General features: G+C 51.4%; 1 protein-coding gene across 4 annotated transcripts in view; it reads left to right on the forward strand.

Moving 5' to 3' along the window:
• The first annotated feature begins 640 nt into the window (after nt 1–640).
• The window catches only part of Gpt2 (glutamic--pyruvic transaminase 2), a 33,587-nt gene continuing 13,987 nt past the window's right edge, over nt 641–20,240 (forward strand). The window contains exons 1-6 of one of the 4 annotated variants that reach the window (XM_085682042.2): nt 641–846; nt 989–1,253; nt 10,657–10,746; nt 12,692–12,800; nt 16,121–16,251; nt 18,172–18,415. In XM_085682042.2, coding sequence (XP_085538168.2) covers nt 656–846; nt 989–1,253; nt 10,657–10,746; nt 12,692–12,800; nt 16,121–16,251; nt 18,172–18,415 — 1,030 coding nt within the window. In that variant the 5' untranslated portion in view covers nt 641–655. Of the gene's footprint in view, nt 1,254–10,656; nt 10,747–12,691; nt 12,801–16,120; nt 16,252–18,171; nt 18,416–20,240 lie in introns of all 4 variants that reach the window. The other 3 variants (XM_048434649.3, XM_048434650.3, XM_048434648.3) reach the window with 3 other exon arrangements.

The raw sequence follows: 20,240 nt of genomic DNA on the forward strand, positions 1-20,240 counted from the left end.
TGAGCACGCGAGAAGTACTTAAACAAGGTGATTTTAAATGCTGGGAAGGCTAGAAAGAAAATAAAATGGAATTAATATAGGAGAGGTGAGGCTTCAGATAGCGTGGTATTGAAAAACCTTACCACTCGGCGTGTGGTCCTTTCCAATCGCCCTGCCCCCCCCCCCGCCCCCATGTTCTTTGCTGACAAGAACTCTGAAATTGAGAAGGAGCCAGGGTAGCATATCAAGTCGCAGTGGCCCTACTGCCTAAACAGCTGCTCCTGAGCGGCCAGTAGAACCAAACGGCCTGGATGATGAAACTCAAGGCGAAAACTGCATCACCTCGCCGTCCACGACCCCATAGGTGTCGCGAGGTGAGGGTGGAGGGAGGCGGGGTCTGCATCTAGGGAGAAGCAGCCAAGCAGCAAATAACTAAATTCCAAAAGCCTCTGGAAAGGACAGCTGCCGCCGTACAGTCGGGATTCTCTGTCCCCCAAGAACCCGCCCAGACGACCGCTCCCCGCCCCCTGCCAAGCCTGGTGCGGCTTGCGCCAGGCCCTAGAGGACTTGTAGTTTATCCAGCTCGTCACAGCAGCGTTGGTACGGCCCAGACAACTACAAGACCCAGAAGCCAGCGCGCAGGCCTGAGGCGGAGTCAGCGGCGGTGGGTGTGCGAATGCAGGGGGCCAGAAGGTACGGGTGCCAGGCGCCAGGATGCGGTGGCCGGCCACTCAGCTTGGGAGCAGCCCAGACGCTTATTAACCTGACCGGTGCGGGCGGCTCCGCGACGACAGGCACGTTGCATTCTCACATTGGGTGCAGCCCGGGCCACCCAGCCGTGCAGAGTCTTGATGCTGCAGAGGCGCGGTGCGGGGTCCCAGTAACCAAGGGGTGGGAATCCAACCCCGGAGCTAGACTGGCGTTGCTAGCCGAGAGCCTTGTGCTCTTGGGGGATTGGTTTCCACCTGGGGCTGTGCGCGATGACTTGCTCTTGTTCTTTCTGGGCCAGGGTTATCGTCGGCAGGTTCGCGATGCAGCGGGCGGCGGTGCTGGTGCGGCGGGGCTCCTGCCCCCGCGCCTCGGGCCCCTGGGTCCGTAGTCACAGCAGCGCTGCAGCCGAAGCCTCGGCGGCGCTCAAGGTGCGACCGGAGCGCAGCCCTCGAGACCGCATCCTCACTCTGGAGTCCATGAACCCGCAGGTGAAGGCGGTGGAGTACGCCGTGCGCGGACCCATCGTGCTCAAGGCCGGCGAGATCGAGATGGAGCTGCAGCGGGTGAGCCCAGGGCCTGCGGGGCGCGAGGCCAGGGGGCGCTCATGGCGGGAAGAACCCTGGCAAACCCGTCTGGGGTCCTCCAGCAGGACCTCCATCCCCAGCGTCCAGCTTCTTCATTGTACCATTTTTTGGCTGGAACAAGAGAACACCCCCTCTTTCGCCCGTTACCCACCAGTGTCCCGCATCTGGCACAAAGTGAGGCCTTCCGACGGTTCACTTGTTGAATTGTACCCAATTATTGAGCGGCCTATGCTGCCAGGCACTGTGTGTTCCCTAAGTGTCCTCATAGAACAAAGATCCCTTGGAAGGAGGAAAACAAGTGAATATAGAAGTGAGAGTTTCAGATAGTGAACAGATGCTTTGAAGAAAGTAAGAGGAAGGGGCCTGGGGGTGGTGAGAGAGAAACCCTGTTAGGTTGGAGCAGAGGGAGGAAGGGAGGTTGTGTGACTAGTTTGTTCCCGAACCTTTTTTTCAGGGCTGCGGCCCGTTGGGTCTTGGCCAACCACAGTTGCTTGACAAGAATGGGACTCTGCAGAAGAGACTGGCAGAATTCCTTCTTTTGTACCTCGAGAACCGTGACTGCTAGAATCAGAGAGTTGGGTCCTTGTGGCCTTAATAAGGCGACCCTGGTGATGCCAGGGATGTTGGCTTGAATCCATAGTTGTAAAAATCCTGGGCTGATTTTTCCCAGTCCCAACCAGGGTGGTGTGGCTGTATGTAAGACATGCCCTTGGATGGAACCAAGTTCTTTGTGCTGGGGACAAGGTCTGGCTGTGTAGCCCAGGTTGGCCTTGGACTCCACGTTCTCCTGGCCCCACCTCCCTGGTGCTGGAACTTACAGGCACACTCCACTGCCCTGCATCCTAGGATACTGAATTTTAACCTGGGTGGAATTCGGAAGTCAGAGTCAAGAGGGAACATTAAAAGGAAACACTCCTAAGATTAGTAAGAAAATGTTGGCTGGGGGGATGGTGGTGCATGCCCTTAGTGGATTTCTGTGAGTTCAAGGCCAGCCTGGTCTACAGAGTGAGTTCCAGGACAGCCAGATCTCCACAGTGAAACCCTGTATTGAAGAAAAAATAAAGAAAAGAAAAGAAAATGTTAGCAGATAGTTCTGACCCAGAATGTGAGTTTCTTGATTTTGCTCAGAGTCACCAAATCCCAGTGTCTCACTCAGCATCCTTGAATGAGTGAGAGGAACTCTTAGGGTCTCCTCTTTCCGTGGGAAGTTTGATGAGGCCTCAGACACTCAGTTCTACTCAGAACAGTGAGTTGGATGAAAGGAAGCTAGCTCAGTGTCTGTTGCTGACATTTATGGGGATGGGTTTTGGTGGTTTTTTTTTTAAGATTTATTTTTTATTATTTTTAAATATGTGTATAAGTAGCCGGGCGGTGGTGGCGCACACCTTTAATCCCAGCACTTGGGAGGCAGAGGCAGGTCTCTGAATTCGAGACCAGCCTGGTCTACAGAGCAAGTTCCAGACAGCCAGGGCTATAAGAGAAACCCTGTTTCAAAAAACAAAGCAAAACAAGAGTTGGATCTTCTTGGAAGCTGAAGTTACAGGCACTTGTCAGCTCCCTGATGTGGAAACTAAACTGGAGTCCTCTGCAGGAGCAGAGTGTGGTCTCAACCCCTGCACTGTCTCTCCACCCTGCGGCTGTTTAAGGCTGGGCCCAGAGAAGCCTGGCTCCGTTCTGTGCCGTCCTGACACACTGGTGGGCATGGAGCATGTGTTTTCCTCTTCCGAACTTTGGGATCTGGGAGGCTGCAGCTGTCCCTCCTTGAGGCAACAGTCTCCCTGCTAAAACAAAGCTCGGATTAAAGTGTTCCCTGTTTTATCACGTCACAGCTGATTTCTCTGGTTCCAGAGCTGGGAGCGGTTCCAGGAATTCTTTCTACGTTTGCTAAAGAGCAGCTTCCGTGTTGGCTCTATAAAGCAGAAGATGGTGAGGATCAAGAGGTCCCTGACCTTAGGTTCAGGCTGCCATATTGTTATTCCAGTTCCGTCTCCCCCAGTTCATTAGGGTTTGGTGGGATTTTTCAACAGGCAGAGGACGTGAGAGTGTCCAGGAGCAGGCAGTGCTGTGACGAGAGCAGGGAAGTTGGGAAGTTCTAGGTTTAAAGGAAGGGGTAGATGTGCTTAGTAGGAGTCTGTGTGGCAGAGGGAGGCAGGGTGGATGAGGTGGAGGAGATGGAAGTTGTTTGAATGACTCGGGACTTTACCATGCCTCTCGACTGGACATGGGGAGCCGGGAAGGGTTTCCAGCAGTGGTATAGCTCAGGTAGACACATGTCTTGGTCACTGGGCCAAAAGTATCTCTACATCCTAAACAGACATTTTATACATCCAAATTTGAGTACCCCCAAGTTAGCTGAGAAGTTCTCTCTGTCCACCTACATTCTCTGATGTTTGTTTTGGTTTTAAGACAGGGTCTCATCATGTAGGCTTAACAGACCTGGAACTTCGTAGGTAGATCAGGCTGGCCGGGAACTCACAGAGGTCCACCCACCTGCCTCTGCTTCTCAGTGCTGGGATTAAAGGTGTGCACCACCGTGCCCTCTCTAGCCGTAATGGTCAACTTTGTCCCTCGTATTTGTCAGTTGTTTCTTTCTGTGTGGGGGGGGTGGGGTGGGGGGAGGTGAGAGTTGGTGCTGGGGACTTGGATTTAGGGTTTTACTAATGCTAGGCAGGCACTCTACCATTGACCTGGAGCTGTCCTGAGCCCTGTTATTTTTTATTTATTTTCTGTTTGTGTTGGCTTTGCAATTTTTGTTATTTCTGCCTCTGTTTTGAATTTAGCAATCCAAATTGGACGGGTGTTCTAAAGGGTTTTATCTGGTCAAGAGGTTTGTGTGAAGACTTGGGGCAATTTCCATGTTTTCTCTGGGCATCGGTTTCCCTAGTCTATGAAGGAGGCAAAGAGCTTAGCTGGTCCACTTGCCCCATTCTCTAATGTCTTGTCCTTAGGGTGATCTCTGTGATGGGTCCCAGCATATTTATTTATTTATTTATTTATTTAAATTTATTTTTTTGTGTGCATTTGTGTGAAGGTGTCAGATCCCCTGGAACTGGAGTTACAGACAGTTGTGAGCTGCCATGTGGGTGCTGGGAATCGAACTCAGGACCTTTGTAAAAGTAGCGAGTGGTTCTCTTAACGACTGAGTCATCTCTCTAGCCCTGGGTCCCAGAATCGTTTGCTGCTTATGGAATTGTTTCAGTGAGTTCTTTTGCCAACAGTACCGGCTGGACACGTGGCCCTGGTGTTTGTCTTCAAGGCGGCTGGCAGGGCTTAGTCCCCGTGCTTTTTACTCCTCTGATAAGGTAGCCTGAAGGAAGAGGGGAAGAGGCTAAGGCTAAGGGGGCCATTTCTCCTTGACAGCAGCTCCACCAAGGGAGAGGCTGTTTTGGGGTTTCGAACCCCATTGTTCATTGGGAGCAGCACTTTTTAATAAGCTGCAATTAAAGGGGGCTTGAGAGGATCTGACAGTTTCTCAACCTCCTTTTTTTTTTTCTCTTGCTTGTTTAAGGGCAGGGATCAGGACTTGGCACAGTAGAGCGAAGGAATGGCTTTACTTTCCAATTGTAAAAGTAAACACCAGCCAGGTGGAATATTGGCGGCCGGGGGGGGGGGGCACTATAAATCTAGCTGCTTGTCTGAGACAGGGGGATTATTTGAGTCCAGGAATTCAGGGCCAGCCTGAGCAATAACTATAGGAAAGCTCTGCTTCAAAACCTGCAAATATAAACGTGCTCACCATGTGAGGGCCTGAGTTTGATCCCCAGAACACAAGTGAAAAAGCCAGGCCTGGGGGTGTGCACCTGTATCCCAGTTTTGGAGAGGCAGACAGGAGGATCCCTGGGGTTCCCATGGCCAGCTAGTACCCTACTCAAGCCAATGAGAGACCCTTTCTCAAAACACGAGGTGGATGGCTCCTGAGGAACCACACCCAAGACTGACCTGTGACCTCCCCTTGCACACACACACGCACACACACACACACACACACACACACACATGCACCTACAGGAACATATACAAAGTAAATAAAACAGAAACTGAAAGCTCTCAAAGAGCAGAAGGTTCAGAACTAGAGAAGTCTGATTACTTGTCTTACCTTCAGTGTGTGTTGTGTGTAACGTGGGGCCCTAGCACATGGCTGTTGTTCACTGCATAGAAGTTATAGCCCTGGATGTGCTGAGCACAAGGCGTCTCACTGGTCATCTTCAGAGTTAGTATAGAACATTTCCAGGTGTGATGGCACACTCCTTCAATCCCAGCACTGGGGAGGCTGAGGCAGTGGATAGCATCTGAGGATTTGAGACTAACCGGATCTACATAGTGGGTTCCAGGCTAGCCAAACAGCCAAGGCTGCAAAGTAAAACCCTGTCTCAAGAGAAAGGAAAAATTGAATAATAAAGAAGAAAACTAGAAGATTTCCTTGGCAGGATGACTCCTGCACCCATCCACCCTGTGCTGACCATAGACCTGCATCCCAGGCTTTAAGGCTTTAAGGCTTTAAGGACTCTGGCCCTCAGGCAATTCATCCAGACTGTGTTGGCCTGTGCTCTCTCTTCTTCACAAACTGGTTTGCAGTGTTAGTGATAATCCTTTAAACAGAAGCTAATTAAAATCGTTAGAGTCTTTGTCCTTAGGTCACAGTGGCAGGGCCTGCAGTTCCAGCTGCTCAGGCTGCAGAGGCAGGAAGATCCCTGCGTCCAGGAGCTCCAAACCAATCATGGGAAGCACAGCAAGACCCTTCTTTGTTCTGAAACTTTTGTTTTGTTTTGTTTTTCAAGACAGAGTTTCTCTGTGTAGCTTTGGCTGTCCTGGAACTCGTTCTGTAGACTGGGCTGACCTCGAAATCAGAGATCCTCCTGCCTCTGCCTCCTGAGTCCTGGGATTAAAGGTGTGTGCCACCACTGCCCAGCTTTTTCCCAAACTACTCTGCATTGCTTGAGTGTAAGAAGTGGAAATTGCTTCCCACCTCTGAATCTGTCAATGTGGGGCTTCCTGGGTCAACTGCCACTTCGCTGTGATAATGGTCCTTACAATTTTTTTTTAGATTTATTTACTTTTAAATGTTTGTTATTTTATGTGTGTGTGTTTTGTTTGTATGTATATATTATATGTATATCACATGTATGCCTGGTGCCTGTGAGGCCAGAAGACGGTGTCAGATCCCCCGGAACTGGAGTTAGAGATAGCTGTGACCTGCTGTGTGGGTGCTGGGAACCAAACCCGGGTCTTTGGTAAGAGCAGCAAGTGCTTTTTCCCGGTGAGCCATCTTTTCCACCCTGCTCCTTGTGAATCTTCTCTGATTGTCTGTGGAGGTCAGAGGCTTGCTTGGGTCTCAGAGTTTTCTGTGAATTGCACCTGTTTTCAGGACCCGTGGGACCTGGTGGGGTTTTGTCTCCAGAGCTTCTTTCAGGACTTCTGCCTACTCTAGTCTGGTTAATTGTCCCTTTGAATCTGGGAGCAAGGGGCCTTTCGTATGAGCTTTCTGGGGTCTGGGAAGACCTCTCTCCCACCTTGTACCTCACTCCTTTCCTGTACTCACTTTTGGGAAAGATTTATTTGTGTGTGCTTTCGTGTGTATGTGGGTAGAGCTGCTCACTGAGGCCAGAGGCATAGTGCTGGAGTCCCAGGCAGTTGTGAGCTGCTCCCGAGTGCTGGGAACTGAACCCGGGTCCTCTGCTAGAGCGGGTAACGCACACTTACCCGCTGAGCCATCTCTGTAGCCCTGGACCCCTCTTAGTCTTCACTTCCAACATTTGCTTTAGTTTTTCTCATTGGTCCCCGCCTACCATCTCTCACTCTCAGTCTCCTTATTGCTCTATTGGGAATATTTGTTGAACAAAGGGGAAACTCTGTGGGCTTCTTGAACATAGGTCTCATGAAGTGACTGGGCCATCCTTTGAACAAGGAAATTAGCTTGCTTTTGTCCCTGCCTCCTCTCCACCCCAGCTCTGTTGGGGGGGAGGGTGTAACAGGCAGACACAAAGTGTGCATGATTAAGATGTTCAGCATGGGGGCTGGAGAGATGGCTCTGTGGTTAAGAGCACTTGCTGCTCTTACAGAGGATCAGACTTGATTCCCAGAAGCCATATTGGGAAGCTCACACCACCTGTGACTTGAGCTCCAAGGAATCTGAGTGTCCTCTTCTAGTCCTGAGACCTGCACGCGCCTCCCAAGCCCTGGGATTAAAGGCATGTGCCACCACACTGGACTTACTCTTTTCTAAAATAGCATTTTTCTTGTGTGTGTGTGTGTGTGTGTGTGTGTGTGTGTGTGTGTGTACATGTAGAGGTGCATACATGTGTAGGGTATATGTAGAAGCCACAGAACAACATTGGTGTCATTCTTTGGATGCCTTCACCTTAGGTTTTGAGACGGGGGCTCCCATTTGCCTGGAACTCATTGACTCCTCTAGGCTGGTGAACCCTGGGAATTCGCTTGTTTTCCCTTCCCAGCACTGAGAGTGCAAACCATACACCATTGCACTTGAGGTTTTTGGTTTTGTTTTTATATGCAATTCTAGGGCTTGAACTCAGGTCATTGCGCCTGAGCCATTTCCTCAGCCTTCCCTTTTTGCTACTTCTTTTATTTTGCCTTGTCCCCGTGCAACTTGTCCACTAGTCTAGAATTGTGGGCTGGAAGGACAGTGATAAATCTCTTTCTTTTGCTTCACCACTATTGACCCCTACATAATAAGTCCAAGTGGCAGGAAGAGCGCACCGCCCTCCCGGGATGTTCTCTCAGTGCTGCGTGGGACGCAGTTGTGGCTTGGACATGTGCAAGTGCCTTAGACAGAGGAACTCTAGAATGCTGTGAGAGACAACCAAAGGCTGCATGCTTGTTAGCCCCTCTGCCAAGGTGCAGAACGGGGGGCAGTGGCACCACTGGTGCACGTACTGGGCCTGGATACGCATTTTGGGCCAGAATCTTTCTGGGGTACCTTAGTATTCCCAGCTCATGTGGGTCACCCTTCTGAGTGGTTGCTCTTAGCTATGTAGAATGGTCTGCTTGTCTATTCAAGGGAGCCACATCCTGGCCCAAACTCATCCATCATGCAAAGTGTCCATGGTCTGTAGGCCCAGTGACCCAAGAAAGGGGGTGCTCAGTGTTCCCAAGCTTTGGGTCAGCAAGCCCTGAATTGGCTAAATAGTGCTAGGGGAGTGCACAGGAAAGGGACATCGAGGGCTAGATTCCAGGCATTATTTTCTTCTGTATTGGGCTGGCCCATAGCCCAGGCCTATAACTGTATGTTGAGTATAAGCCTTCTTGGCCCGTGACAGATTTATTTCTTACTGAAGAATAGGCTCTGGCCATACCAGAGAGTCATCTCTGTTCAGTAGCTGTGGGCTTGAGAGCTACAGTGGTTTAAAGGCTGATGGAGGGCTTCTCAGTTGAGGAACCCAGGCCGGCGCTAGGGTGTGCGGGCCTGCCTTCTGTATGCTATGACTTAGGCAGCTACCTCATCGCCCCCACTATCCTTCTTGGCTTCTCCCTGTGGGGTGAGCCTTGCAGCTACGTGCCCATCTTTCCTCTCACTGACCCAGCCTGGTGCAGCAAGGGCTGCCACCACCTGCCTTGGTCTAGAGATGTGTGACTGCTGCCCGGGGAAAAGCTCCATATTGGCCATCTCTGACTAGCTCTAAAGATGGGGCAGGAGACACTTGCAGGGTCCCCGTCTCCCAGACACACCTTTCAGAGACTTGGGCTCTGTTTGTGACACTCGGAGGCCCTTTCTCGGATTCTTTTCTCAGCCCGCTATGCCTTGTGAGGCTCAGAGAAAGAACTTGGTGGGGAAGGGCCAAAGAGATGGCTCCGTAAGTGTGCTCGTCATGTAGGTGTGAGCCTGAGTTCAAATCCCCAGTGCCCAGGCGAAAAGCCAGGCCTGGTGCCCCCTGACCCTGAAGCCCCAGTGCTGGTGGGAATAGGGGCGTTAGGGCTGGCTGGCCGGCGGCCTGGCCAAAACCAGCGAGCTCCATGGGCAGTGAGACGTCCTGTGTCAGAGCACCAAGGGGAGAGCTGCGAAGTCAGAACCCTCTTCTGGCCTCTGCGTGTTTGCCCATGCTCAAGCACACACCTGAGTGTGGTGCACACATGGGCAGAGACACATGCACTTGTACACATGTGCACACACTCAGGAGAACAAACTTCACCAGTGTCAAAGCCGCAGAACTGTATCTTTAAATATTGTATTTGGAAAAGCACAGCTGGAGATGGGGTGGGGGCTGCCAGGCCTTCCCACCCTCGCCCCTCCTTCCTTCACAGTGACACTCAGGGCCTCCTTCCTGGACTAGCTGTGTGAGGCGGGGTTTGCTCCTGATTTTCCTCCCAGCCACCCAGGGAGGTCTTTGAATTTGCTAATCTATTCCTCCAGCAGCTGATGCTGGATTTATCAAGGGAGCTGTGTCGACTCCCTTGCTTCCACGTCTCCGTGATCTGTTTTACCTTTGGGGCAGCTGAAGTGTCTTTCCCTCACTCCCCAGTGACCTCCGAATCCCTTTTTCAAGGCAGGATTTGTGTAGCCTTGGCTGTCTGTCCTGGAACTCTCTCGGTAGACCAGACTGGCCTCGAACCCATAGAGATCCACCTGCCTCTGCCTCCAGCGTGCTGGGATTAAAGGCGTGTGCCACCCCGCCTGGCTCAGATCTCTCTTGAGTTAGTCCCTCTGTGATCCCTGTTTGGTGCTCTCTTCGTTGTCTCTTATCCTTTCTGCTAAAGAGAAAGAAAAGGAAACTAGCCATTCTGCAAAAACTGGCTTGTGAGAGAACAAGGCCAGGACCTAATTCCCATGGATGGATGTCTTCTGGAGGGGCCATGGATGTCTTCTGTAGGGGGCCGTGAACTCCTGGTCTCTAGCCCTTTACTCTCGTTGGACACAGGAGTAGGGACATCTAGGCTCTCCCTCCCTGACTCTGGGCATATTTTCATGGCCTCTGCTCTTCCTCTACTGCCACTTTGGTCCTCGTGCCTTTTAGACATCCCGGTGAAGTGACAGGCTGTGGAGCTGTGTCATGAGGCCTCAGCCACCTAACAGCTCCTCCGGTTTGTCCAGAAAGTGGGGGGTGATAGCACAGAGCACACTGGGGACCTGCCTTCCAGAGCTCAAATCCTAATGCTTGTGTCTATCAGTCACGTGACACCAGGCGAGTTCCTTAGTCTTTTGAAACCTCGGTTTCCTCGTTTGTGAAGTGGGGTGGCCCCTCGTCCTTCCTCGTGGAAAGGGTTGTGAAGATTAAATGGGACCAGGCGTAGTTAGCGCTTGCTGCCTGACATTTGGTGAGGCTCAGAATAGGATTGCTTATTAATATCTTGCGGCAGTTCTACAACGTGGCCTCAGGAATGTAGGGTCGGAGTCCTTAACTAACCACCTGCCACCTTCTCTCCCCAGGGGATCAAGAAACCATTCACTGAGGTTATCCGAGCCAACATTGGGGATGCCCATGCTATGGGCCAGCAGCCAATCACCTTCCTCCGTCAGGTGAGCCCGCCCTCCTGGAACAGGCCTTCTGGAGCCCTGAACTAGAACTTGGGAGGGGCCGGTACATCATGCACTAGAGTCCCTGAGGGTTGTGCCGCCAAAGTAGCAGCCCTTTCGGGTACCTGATGTCCCCTGCTTTTCTCTCTCTTAGCAATCCCCTTCTAAAGGTATCAAAAATGCCTTAACCCATTTGTGGTGGTCTGGGGTAGGAACCTTCCAGGAAGGTTCTTCTTCCATGATAGATCTGGGGTCCCGACGGAGAGCTTCTGTGAGGGTGTGTGTGTGGGGGGGGGGGGGGCAGAGGGCCCGGAGGAAGAATGCCAGGGTGAAAACACAGCCCAAAGGGAGCCCCTGTGCTGGACTGCTGGCTGGCGTTGTGCCTTTGCACAGTGGAGCTCCCTTGGCTGGCAGATGGAAGTCTCCCTCCAGCCCAGCAAAAGCTCAGGTTATAGCAGCGACTGCCTCTGCTCTCGGTTGCCTCCAGCATAACCCACCCCCCTCGTAAGGGCTCTGAGTGGTGGTGGGGTTCAGTGTTTATGTCTGAACATCGATGATACAATGTTGCGTGAGCTAACAATGAAGGATCAGCAGCCAGAAGGAGGAAAGCATGGTGGGAAAAAGGCCACAGGGCAGCCTGATCAGGGGTAGGAGACCTAGCTATGGAAAACCTTTTCCTGAAGCAGGACTGGGCCCGTTCTGGTTCATGTGTGGTTATGGTTCACATGCAGGGCAGGTAATGAACCTTCAAAATGGTAGCCTTATTCCCTTTTCTCTCCCTGTGTCACCACCTTCAGAAGTGTCATACCACAGGGGTCCCCTCACCTTGTCCTTTGGGGCCCCAGCCCCTGTGTGACAGAGGGGAGCATACAGCTGGTCCTGTCTGAGGGATACCCTGCAGCCATTACTGCTGACCTGCAGAGGACTGTGGAGATGAGTGAATTAGTGCCCGGGGTGCAGAGGTAGGGGGCCAAACGGTAGCCCCGTCAGAGAAGCAGAGGCAGGAGGAAATCCGGGGTCCTTGATTGTCAGTAGAGGTTCCAGATGGTTCCAGGTCTCAGGTTGTGAGTAGGTTCCCAACAGCGCTTACCTTCACAGGCTGTCAAACTCATCCCCCAAGCCAACCCAGCCCTGGACCCCAGCTGTCCTAACTTGTCTCAGATGGTGTGAGCGACCTGTAGCCTTCACCTGTCTCCTATGTTCTTCATAATGCCCCTGGGAGAGGGGTAGGCCTCATTCTTGCCCTTTATCCAGAGGAAGAAGAAACAAGCAGGGAGTTAGTCATGCAGCTGATATCAGCACTATGACCTGTTCTCCCCTGCCCGCAGTGAGCCTGGCGTGGTTCCTCAGCCGCCAGCTTTAGACAGGTGTGCGAGTTTGACTGGCACCGTGTCACACACGGCCTTGGTTAATCCTCGCAGTCTGGGTGTTTAGGTGATTTTGTTACAGGGAAGAGAAGCCTGTCTGGCTTTCGGGTCTGAAGTTTAGTCTCGCAGAAAACAGGCTGAGGAGGGCTTCAGGCTGTGTGTCTGCAGGACCTCACAGCCTTCTTCCTGTCAGCCAGATTCTGCTGCCCACTAGGGCCTGGCCCCTTACCCGGAAGCCTCTCTAGTTCTTAAGATCCTCAGTGTTTGGGTCCAGTGTTCTTCATGGATGAGTAGAGGCCGGGGGCTGTGTAGCACCCTCACACTCCGCCATGGCTCCCCTTTTGGTACCTCATTCTTGCACCAAGCCTTGGAAGTCATGCCTCTTGGCCGTCAGAACCTCCCCTGCTGCAGAGAGCCAGCGTCTCCCTCTGTGCTACCCTGAGCTCCCACAGCCTCAGCTCTCATGGAGAGGCGTGCTGCGACGCGGTGTTCGGATTTGGCATCTTCTCACTGTACCTTGCCTAGTGTCCTGTGGTCTTGGGGTACCATCGTAAAAGCTCAGCTGTACCCTCTTTCTTTAGGTGATGGCGCTCTGCACCTACCCAAACCTGCTAAGCAGTCCCAGCTTCCCAGAAGATGCTAAGAAGCGAGCCCGGCGGATCCTGCAGGCTTGTGGTGGAAACAGCTTGGGTGAGGACCAATTTGCAAAGTCCTCAAGGATGTGAAATGAATGTGGGTTCCGGGATAGGTCTGGGCCCATTAGCACACAGAGGGCTATGAGGTGGCTGCGCTGAAAGTGCGGACAGTGGCTGATGGGTCGCGTGTGCACAGGGGCACATATGCTCTTCCTCTCAAATGTACTAAGCCAGTGCTTTCCATGCCGTCCTGTGGGGGTCGGATACTCGAGGGCAGATATCTCTAGTTTCTGATTTGGGCTTGTTCGGTGGCCAGCTGGAGGCTAAGAAAAGGATAGTTCCCAGCTTAGCTCAAGCTTCTTGTGTCTGTGGCACTGTCTGAAGAGCGGCTACTATTTGCCGGGGACAGGGAGCATCCATGTCCCTTCTGCCCCGCTTTGTTTGGCTTTCTTCAGTTGAATTGTCCCTGTTACCCCTTCCACTCTGTCGCAGCCCTTCCATCCTACCCCTGTTCCTCTTTGTGGAGAACCCAGGCCCAGCAGGTGCCCTCTGACTCCGAACAAGGAGGCCCTGAATTTGACCTCTGTGGATGTGACAGTACTATTCCCCCTCCCTACCCTGCTTAGAATCCAACTCTTGGCTCTGGCTCTGTGTTCTCATCTCATTTTCTTTCCTGTTTCCCCTTTTCCCCAGTGCCTGTACAGCAGATCTCAGTCCAAAAAAAAAAAAAAAGAGTTGGTCTTTTTTTGTTGTCTGGTTTTTAAGACAAGGTTTTTTTTATTTATTTATTTATTATGTATACAATATTCCGTCTGTGTGTATGTCTGCAGGTCAGAAGAGAGCATCAGATCTCATTACAGATGGTTGTGAGCCACCATGTGGTTGCCGGGAATTGAACTCAGGACCTTTGGAAGAGCAGGCAATGCTCTTAACCACTGAACCATCTCTCCACCCCCCCGACAAGGTTTCACTGTAGCTTTGGAGCCTGTCTTGGAACTAGCTCTTGTAGACCAGGCTGGCCTCAAACTCACAGAAATCCACCTGCTCCGCCTCCTGAGTGCATGCACCACCACCGCTCAGCAAAATGGTTGTTTTAAAGCTTTCTTAGAATATGCACCCTAATGTTCTGAGACCTAGAGCCAAGAGTTGAAACAGATATTTTTCTAAATTGCTCAGTCAGGTCAGAGAACAGCTAAACCGCCCCTTGGTTCCTGCCTCCCTCTCTGCTCCCCTCTCTCCTTCTGTGCTCTGTCTCCTGTGTGCTCTGTGTGTACCTGCTGGCCATGGTGACCCTGTCAACACCCTTGATATGGGTGCTGTGGTGTCTCTCTTAGGAAAAGGCCAGTGCCCCTGCTTCCCTGCCTGCCAGCCTGGGGGCTAAATCTTCTGCTGCAGAGGAATTGCTTTTCCTTTACCCTCCTCCCAGCACAGAGGACAGACGTATTTCTCAAAACCCTGTGGCCCTGAGGTCTCCAGAAGTTTCACTGGAGAGGCAGGCGAAGAGGAGGGGAGTTTGCTTTGTGTGTGTCTAATGTGAGGGGGTAGGGAGTGGACCTTTGTTCCACCCACTAAACCTCATTTATTGACTTTTGTTCCTCTTTGTCAGCCAGAGCTAGGGGGTAGGTAAGAGGCTGTGTCTGTGGAAGGGCTGCCTTGAGGTGTTATATGAGGAAACCGGTAGACCATAAGGGGTTTGGCCTACACTGGGCTCTGTCTCAGGCACTTGTGAAGACAGATGAGAGAGCACACTCTGAGCCTTTCCTTCTCGTCTTTAGGCTAGGAACTATTTTGTCTTCTCCTCCTGGACTTGTGAGAAAGGCTGATGTGTTGGCGAGAGCCTCCTGGTAGATGTCGAGATGCAGCCAGGCTCTGCCCCCTGCAAGGAGCAGTTAGTATGCTCCTTCTAATGGTGATGCTGAGGGGCCAGTGTCAGCAGGGCCTTCGGCAGCCCAAACTGTTTCCTAGAAGTAAAAGGAAGTAGAATATGTCCGTGTTCTCTAGGAGCACACTGACCAGAGTACCAATTACTGAATATATATGTGAAGGTTTTGTTTTTAATTTTAAACATCTTTTATTTTATGTCTATGGGCATTTTTGCCTGCATGTATGTCCATGCACCACTTGTAAACCTTGTGTCTGTGGAGGTGAGGAGAGGGCATCGGATCTCCTGGAACTTGACATTTGAGACAGTTGTGAGCCACCATGTGAATGTTGAGAGTTGAACCCAGGTCCCCTGGAAGAGCAGTCAGTGTCCTTAGCCACTGAACCATCTCCCCAGTCCATTTTTTATCTGTTTTAATGTATGCATATGTTTGTGCCTGCTTCTCTGTATGTGCATTGCCCGTGGGCCAGAAGAGGGGGTTGACTCCCCTGGAACTGCAGTTCCAGGCAGCAGTGAACCACCACATGGGTGCTGAAGATTGAACCTGGGTCCTCTGCAAGGACAGCCAGTCTTCTTCCCTACTGAGCTGTCTTTCTAGGCCCCATGTGTGAAGCCTTAGAGTTCAGCCTTGCTTTTCTCATGACTCTTAAAATCACGTTTTACTTGGTAGGGCGAGGTGTCTTGCTCTTTAATGCCAGTAGTCACGAGGCAGAGGTAGGCAGGTGGTTTTTTGTTTTTTGTTTTATTTTGTTTTGTTTTGTTTTTGAGACAGGGTTTCACTGTGTAACAGTCCTAGCTGTCCTGGAACTAGCTCTTGTAGAGCAGGCTGGCCTTGAACTCACAGAGATCTGCCTGCCTCTGCCTCCCGAGTGCCGGGGGTATAGACGTGCGCCACCACCGCCCGGTGAGGTAGACAGATCTTTTAAACTGGAGGCCAGCTAGAGCTACATGGAGACCCTGTCCTTAAAAAAAATGCAAGTGTGTTTCTTACTAGTGCTTTCTTTCTTGTCCATCTGGCAAGCAGTTCAGTCAGTGGTGGCTAGATACTCCAGGGTCAGTCTCCAGGATCTGCATCGGATCCCTTTAGAGCCCTGAGCTATTTTGGAGGGCTAGTATCAACCCATTCTCTCAAGTTCTGTAGACCCATGAGTAAGCACCTAACTAAAGCATAGACACCCCAGACCTAATGGGTGCTGTTACCATAGAGCATGACTGTGTCACGGGTATGGGCACTGTCTGACACAGTAGAAGCGAGGGCTACTGCGTAATAGATGCTCAGTAAACACTGGGTGGAAAGGTGGGTGGGTGGGTGGAAGAGCCCAAATGAGTAGGTAAACAGCTTGCTATAGTTCCAGAGCCCAGAGCCGTGGGAAAGAGGCCCTACTTTAGTGTCCGCAGCCATCTTTACCCCCAGCTAATTATATGGGTGCCGCACTCATTTTGTGGAACCAGACGTCTTGCCTCTAATCATTATCTTGTTTGTTGTTTCACAGGATCCTACAGCGCCAGCCAGGGTGTGAACTGCATCCGTGAAGACGTGGCAGCCTTTATCACTAGGAGAGATGGTGTACCTGCCGACCCGGACAACATTTACCTGACCACCGGAGCTAGCGACGGTATTTCTGTATGTACATAGATGGCCCATTCTTATCCCAGTGTTCATTCACGAGATGAACAAGTTGGGGCCAGGGGTTTGAACTAACTGGCCAGGAGACAGGCTCAGTGGGCAGAGTGAGTCACCCTCTGGTATCCCTGTCCCATTAACTTCTAGTCCCGGAAAGTCTCATGACCCTGGATACAACCACAGCCTCAGTTTTCCTCCAGAGGATCCGCCAGTAGGCCCAACTGGTGGGGAGCTATTGGGTGTGAGGGTGCCTCTTGGCCTCCGTTGTTAGCACCTACTGGTGTTCTTCCTCTGCTGGGCATTGTGCTTGGTGCTGGGGAGACCTTAGGGAACCAGGTTCACTACTTGGCCTTTGCCTGCATGCCAATGTTATGACAGTCTAGCATTGAGACTGCATACATAAAGGTCCCCTCATGAGTTTTCAGGTTCTGTTAGACCACGTGCTGCCATGGCCGCAGCAGGAACTGTTGAAGGCTCCGCCGAAAAAGGTTAAGAGTTGCAGGAATGGACTGGGGAAGGTGGGAGAGGGAGAGTTTTCTAAGCTGAAGATCGGAGTATGAAAAGAACTTGGTCCGCAAAGAGGCTTAGTGTTGTGGAGATGAACTCAAGGTGGGTGAGCTCAGACAGTGAAGGATAGTGACCAGAAACAGGATCAGGGAAGCAAGTAAGGCTAGTTCTGTAGGATCCTAGAGGATTCAGGTCAGCCTAAGAAGACTAGGGAACCATTGGCACTTCAGTAAAGGGACGGAGGCCGCACAACTCAGTCAATATTCAGTTCAGCTTGGGCCTGGCCAGAAAGAGCCAAGTAACAGGAAGTGAAGGAACACGTAGGAGAGAGAAGAGCTGGCTCAGACTGGGAGGCAGTCAGGATGGCATGGGCATGTGGACTGGAATCGGTGGTTACATGGCTGAAGAGTCAGCAATGGCATGAGAGTGGGCAGACCGGAATCCGTGGTTACGTGGCTGAAGTCTGAAATTCCAGGCTTGGGGAAAGGGCTCGGGGCCTTCTGGGTTTTGTTTGTTGGCTTGTTTTGTTTTCTCTTTAGTACTGAGAATCAAACCTGGCCCTCAGTCTGCTAGGCGAGTGCTGGACCGCTTAGCTGCACACACCCTGGTCCTCCATTTGCTTTTGGTGTGTTTCTCTGTGACTCCGGTTCTGTGCTAAGTGCCATTGACTCGCATATTCTTCCTACGTGAGCAACTGTTATTGTCCTTTCCGTCTTACTGGGGGCCTTTGTCTCCTGACCTCACAGGCTCTTGCTTTGGTGTTGAGTGTTTGCTTCCCAAAGCCTTTCAAATAGATACGTTGATCTCCCTACTGGAACCCTTGAGGAAGTAGGCCCAGAGAGAGTGAGATGTCATGCTTCCCATTCTGGTGGGATTCTTGCAGCAAGGGATTGAACCTGCTCGCTGGTGGTGCCATTTCAACAGTCTTCTATTTAGAAGTCCGTCCAGCCATGTGTGGGCAACTGATGGTTATTGATCACGCAGAGTTTAAATGAGATTACCAGGGTGAGGTCAGAATAATTCTAGGGCAGGACCAGCTGGGATACTGTTTTAGAAAGGGATTGGTTGGTTGGTTGGTTGGGCTTTTGGAGACAGGATCTCACAGTGTAGCCCAGGCTGGCCTCATGGTCATGCCTCAGCCACTGCTGTTATTAAGCATGTGTTGCTCCACACTTGTCAAGTGGCCAGTCCTTTCCTACATGTCGTACGTAAGTCAAGAGCTTTAACACATGTGTTTTGTACTGCCTACTTCACCTCTCGTGTTCCAGCTAAGGAAACAGAAGTGAAGCGAACTGGCAGCGGGGCCCCTGGTGGAGAGGGAGCTGGGGTTGGGCCGCCTCAGGCTTGTCTGCTCATTGCCTCCGGAAGGATGAGAAGCAGCAGGGCCCCTGTAGATGTTACCTTTTGTTGCAGACGATCCTGAAGCTGCTGGTCTCTGGGGGCGGCAAGTCACGGACAGGCGTGATGATCCCCATCCCCCAGTACCCTCTCTACTCCGCGGTCATCTCCGAGCTGGATGCCGTCCAGGTGAACTACTACCTAGATGAGGAGAACTGCTGGGCCTTGAACGTGGATGAGCTCCGGCGGGCAGTGCGGCAAGCCAAAGACCACTGTGACCCCAAAGTTCTCTGCATTATCAACCCCGGGAACCCCACAGGTCTGCGAGTCACTCCCTTACTGCTTTCTCAGGGGCTCGGAGGGGGCTGGTGTGTGGACGCTTGGCCACTAAAGAACTGAGGGACACAGGTCCTCTCTGTGCCAGTTTCCTGATTCATTCCACAGTTGCTAACAGCTTTGGAGCTCGCCTCAGGCCGCCTCAGGAGATGAGAAGCAGGCAGCTTTTTGCTTTTCTTTCTTTCTTTCTTTCTTTCTTTCTTTCTTTCTTTCTTTCTTTCTTTCCTTCCTTCCTTCTTTCCTTCCTTCCTTCTTTCCTTTTCTTTTTTTGTTCTTTTGCTTTTGTTTTTGAGGGTTGTGTTACCAACAGAACCTGTTCTTTTTCATAGTTTACCTCCATTTGTAAAGTCTCATCTTGAGGTTCTCCACACAAACATCACCCTCCCACCCGGGGCACAGCACATTACTTCCTCTTGTTTTTCTCAACTGTGTTTCGGAATGCTGGTGTGGGGAGTTTGGCTGTTCCTTTGAGAAGAAAATGCCATATTAAAAACAAACGAACAAACAAACAAAAGTCTGTTTCTAGAAGTTGAAAAATGCCCCAGATTTTGCATGTTTTTCTTAGAAAAAAAGTATCCAGTCCTGCCTGTTTTGACCCCCAAGCTGCTGGTTCATGTGGCTGGCTCCAGGGTTATTTGGATGAGAGAACAGGAACTCCCTTCTCTTTCTTTGTTGAGCTCAGTTGGAGTGGGGCCAAAATACATCAGAATTGACTGTGGAATCTGCTTCTCCGAAACGTGAGCTGAAGCTTCAATAAGCTGAAAACAATCACTTTAATTTTTGAATGCAGTCGAGGTGCACCTGGTGCGAACACTGGTGTGCGTGCTCCAGCGCCTTGTAGCAGGGATGAAGAGTCTAGTCTACCCATGATGTAGTTCAGGGAAACAACACAGGACTCTGTTCTCAATCGGGCTGTAGATCAGTATCACGAAGCCAGCTTGGAAAACATCCCAGGTCAGTCCAGACGTCAGTGTTCTTAACCCTGAGAACTGCTTCTTTAGGACACCGGTTCCTAAACTTTGAGCTCGTTAAAGTACAGAAGGTGGACTCCGCTCACCCGTATTTTAATGACTGGGGTAGGGCTGGAGAACTGGCAGGTCCACCCAGTCCAAGATGACACTTCTGCTGATCCCAGGGCCGCACTTGGGACAGCAAGTCCGGCAGCATTTGTATGCTGAGTCGGCTCTTGAGTCAGTTCCTTTCTGTCTGTTTCTTTGGAGACCGTGACTTCCTATCTGGCCTGTACTGGCTGTGCCATCCAGGCGGACCTCAGAGTCACAGCTGCCCCACTCCTCCGCCTCTGAGTGATGAGATTACAGACATATGCCACTTGCTTGTCTTCTGAGTCAGGATTTTCTGCCCCGGAAATCTTTTTACCTCCCTGCCTGGGAGGGCATACCTCTACCAAAGACTTGCCTGTTGTAAGTAAAGGGACTCTGTGAATGTGTATTATTATAAGTAATTCTCTCTCTCTCTCTCTCTCTCTCTCTCTCTCTCTCTCTCTCTCTCTCTCGTTTCTTTGAGGTAGGGTCTCTCTGTGTAGTCTTGGCTGTCCTGAAACTGGCTCTTGTAGACCAGGCTGGCCTCGAACTTGCAGAGATCCGCCTGCCTCTGCCTCCCGAGTGCTGGGCTAATACGCCACCACCACTCAGCTTTATAACCCTTTTGAAGAGTTTGATTTATGAGTAAGCACCATCCACCCCTTTTTCTCTGAGGCCTTAATTTTTGGAAATCAGTCAGCTGCTAGGGAAGGAGTGGCAGGAAACGGAAACTTCCCAACTACATACCATAACCAGCTTGGCTAAAAG

Source organism: Myodes glareolus, chromosome 22 (assembly GCF_982192425.1).
Source record: "Myodes glareolus chromosome 22, mMyoGla1.1, whole genome shotgun sequence".
NCBI classification, from domain to species: Eukaryota; Metazoa; Chordata; class Mammalia; order Rodentia; family Cricetidae; genus Myodes; species Myodes glareolus.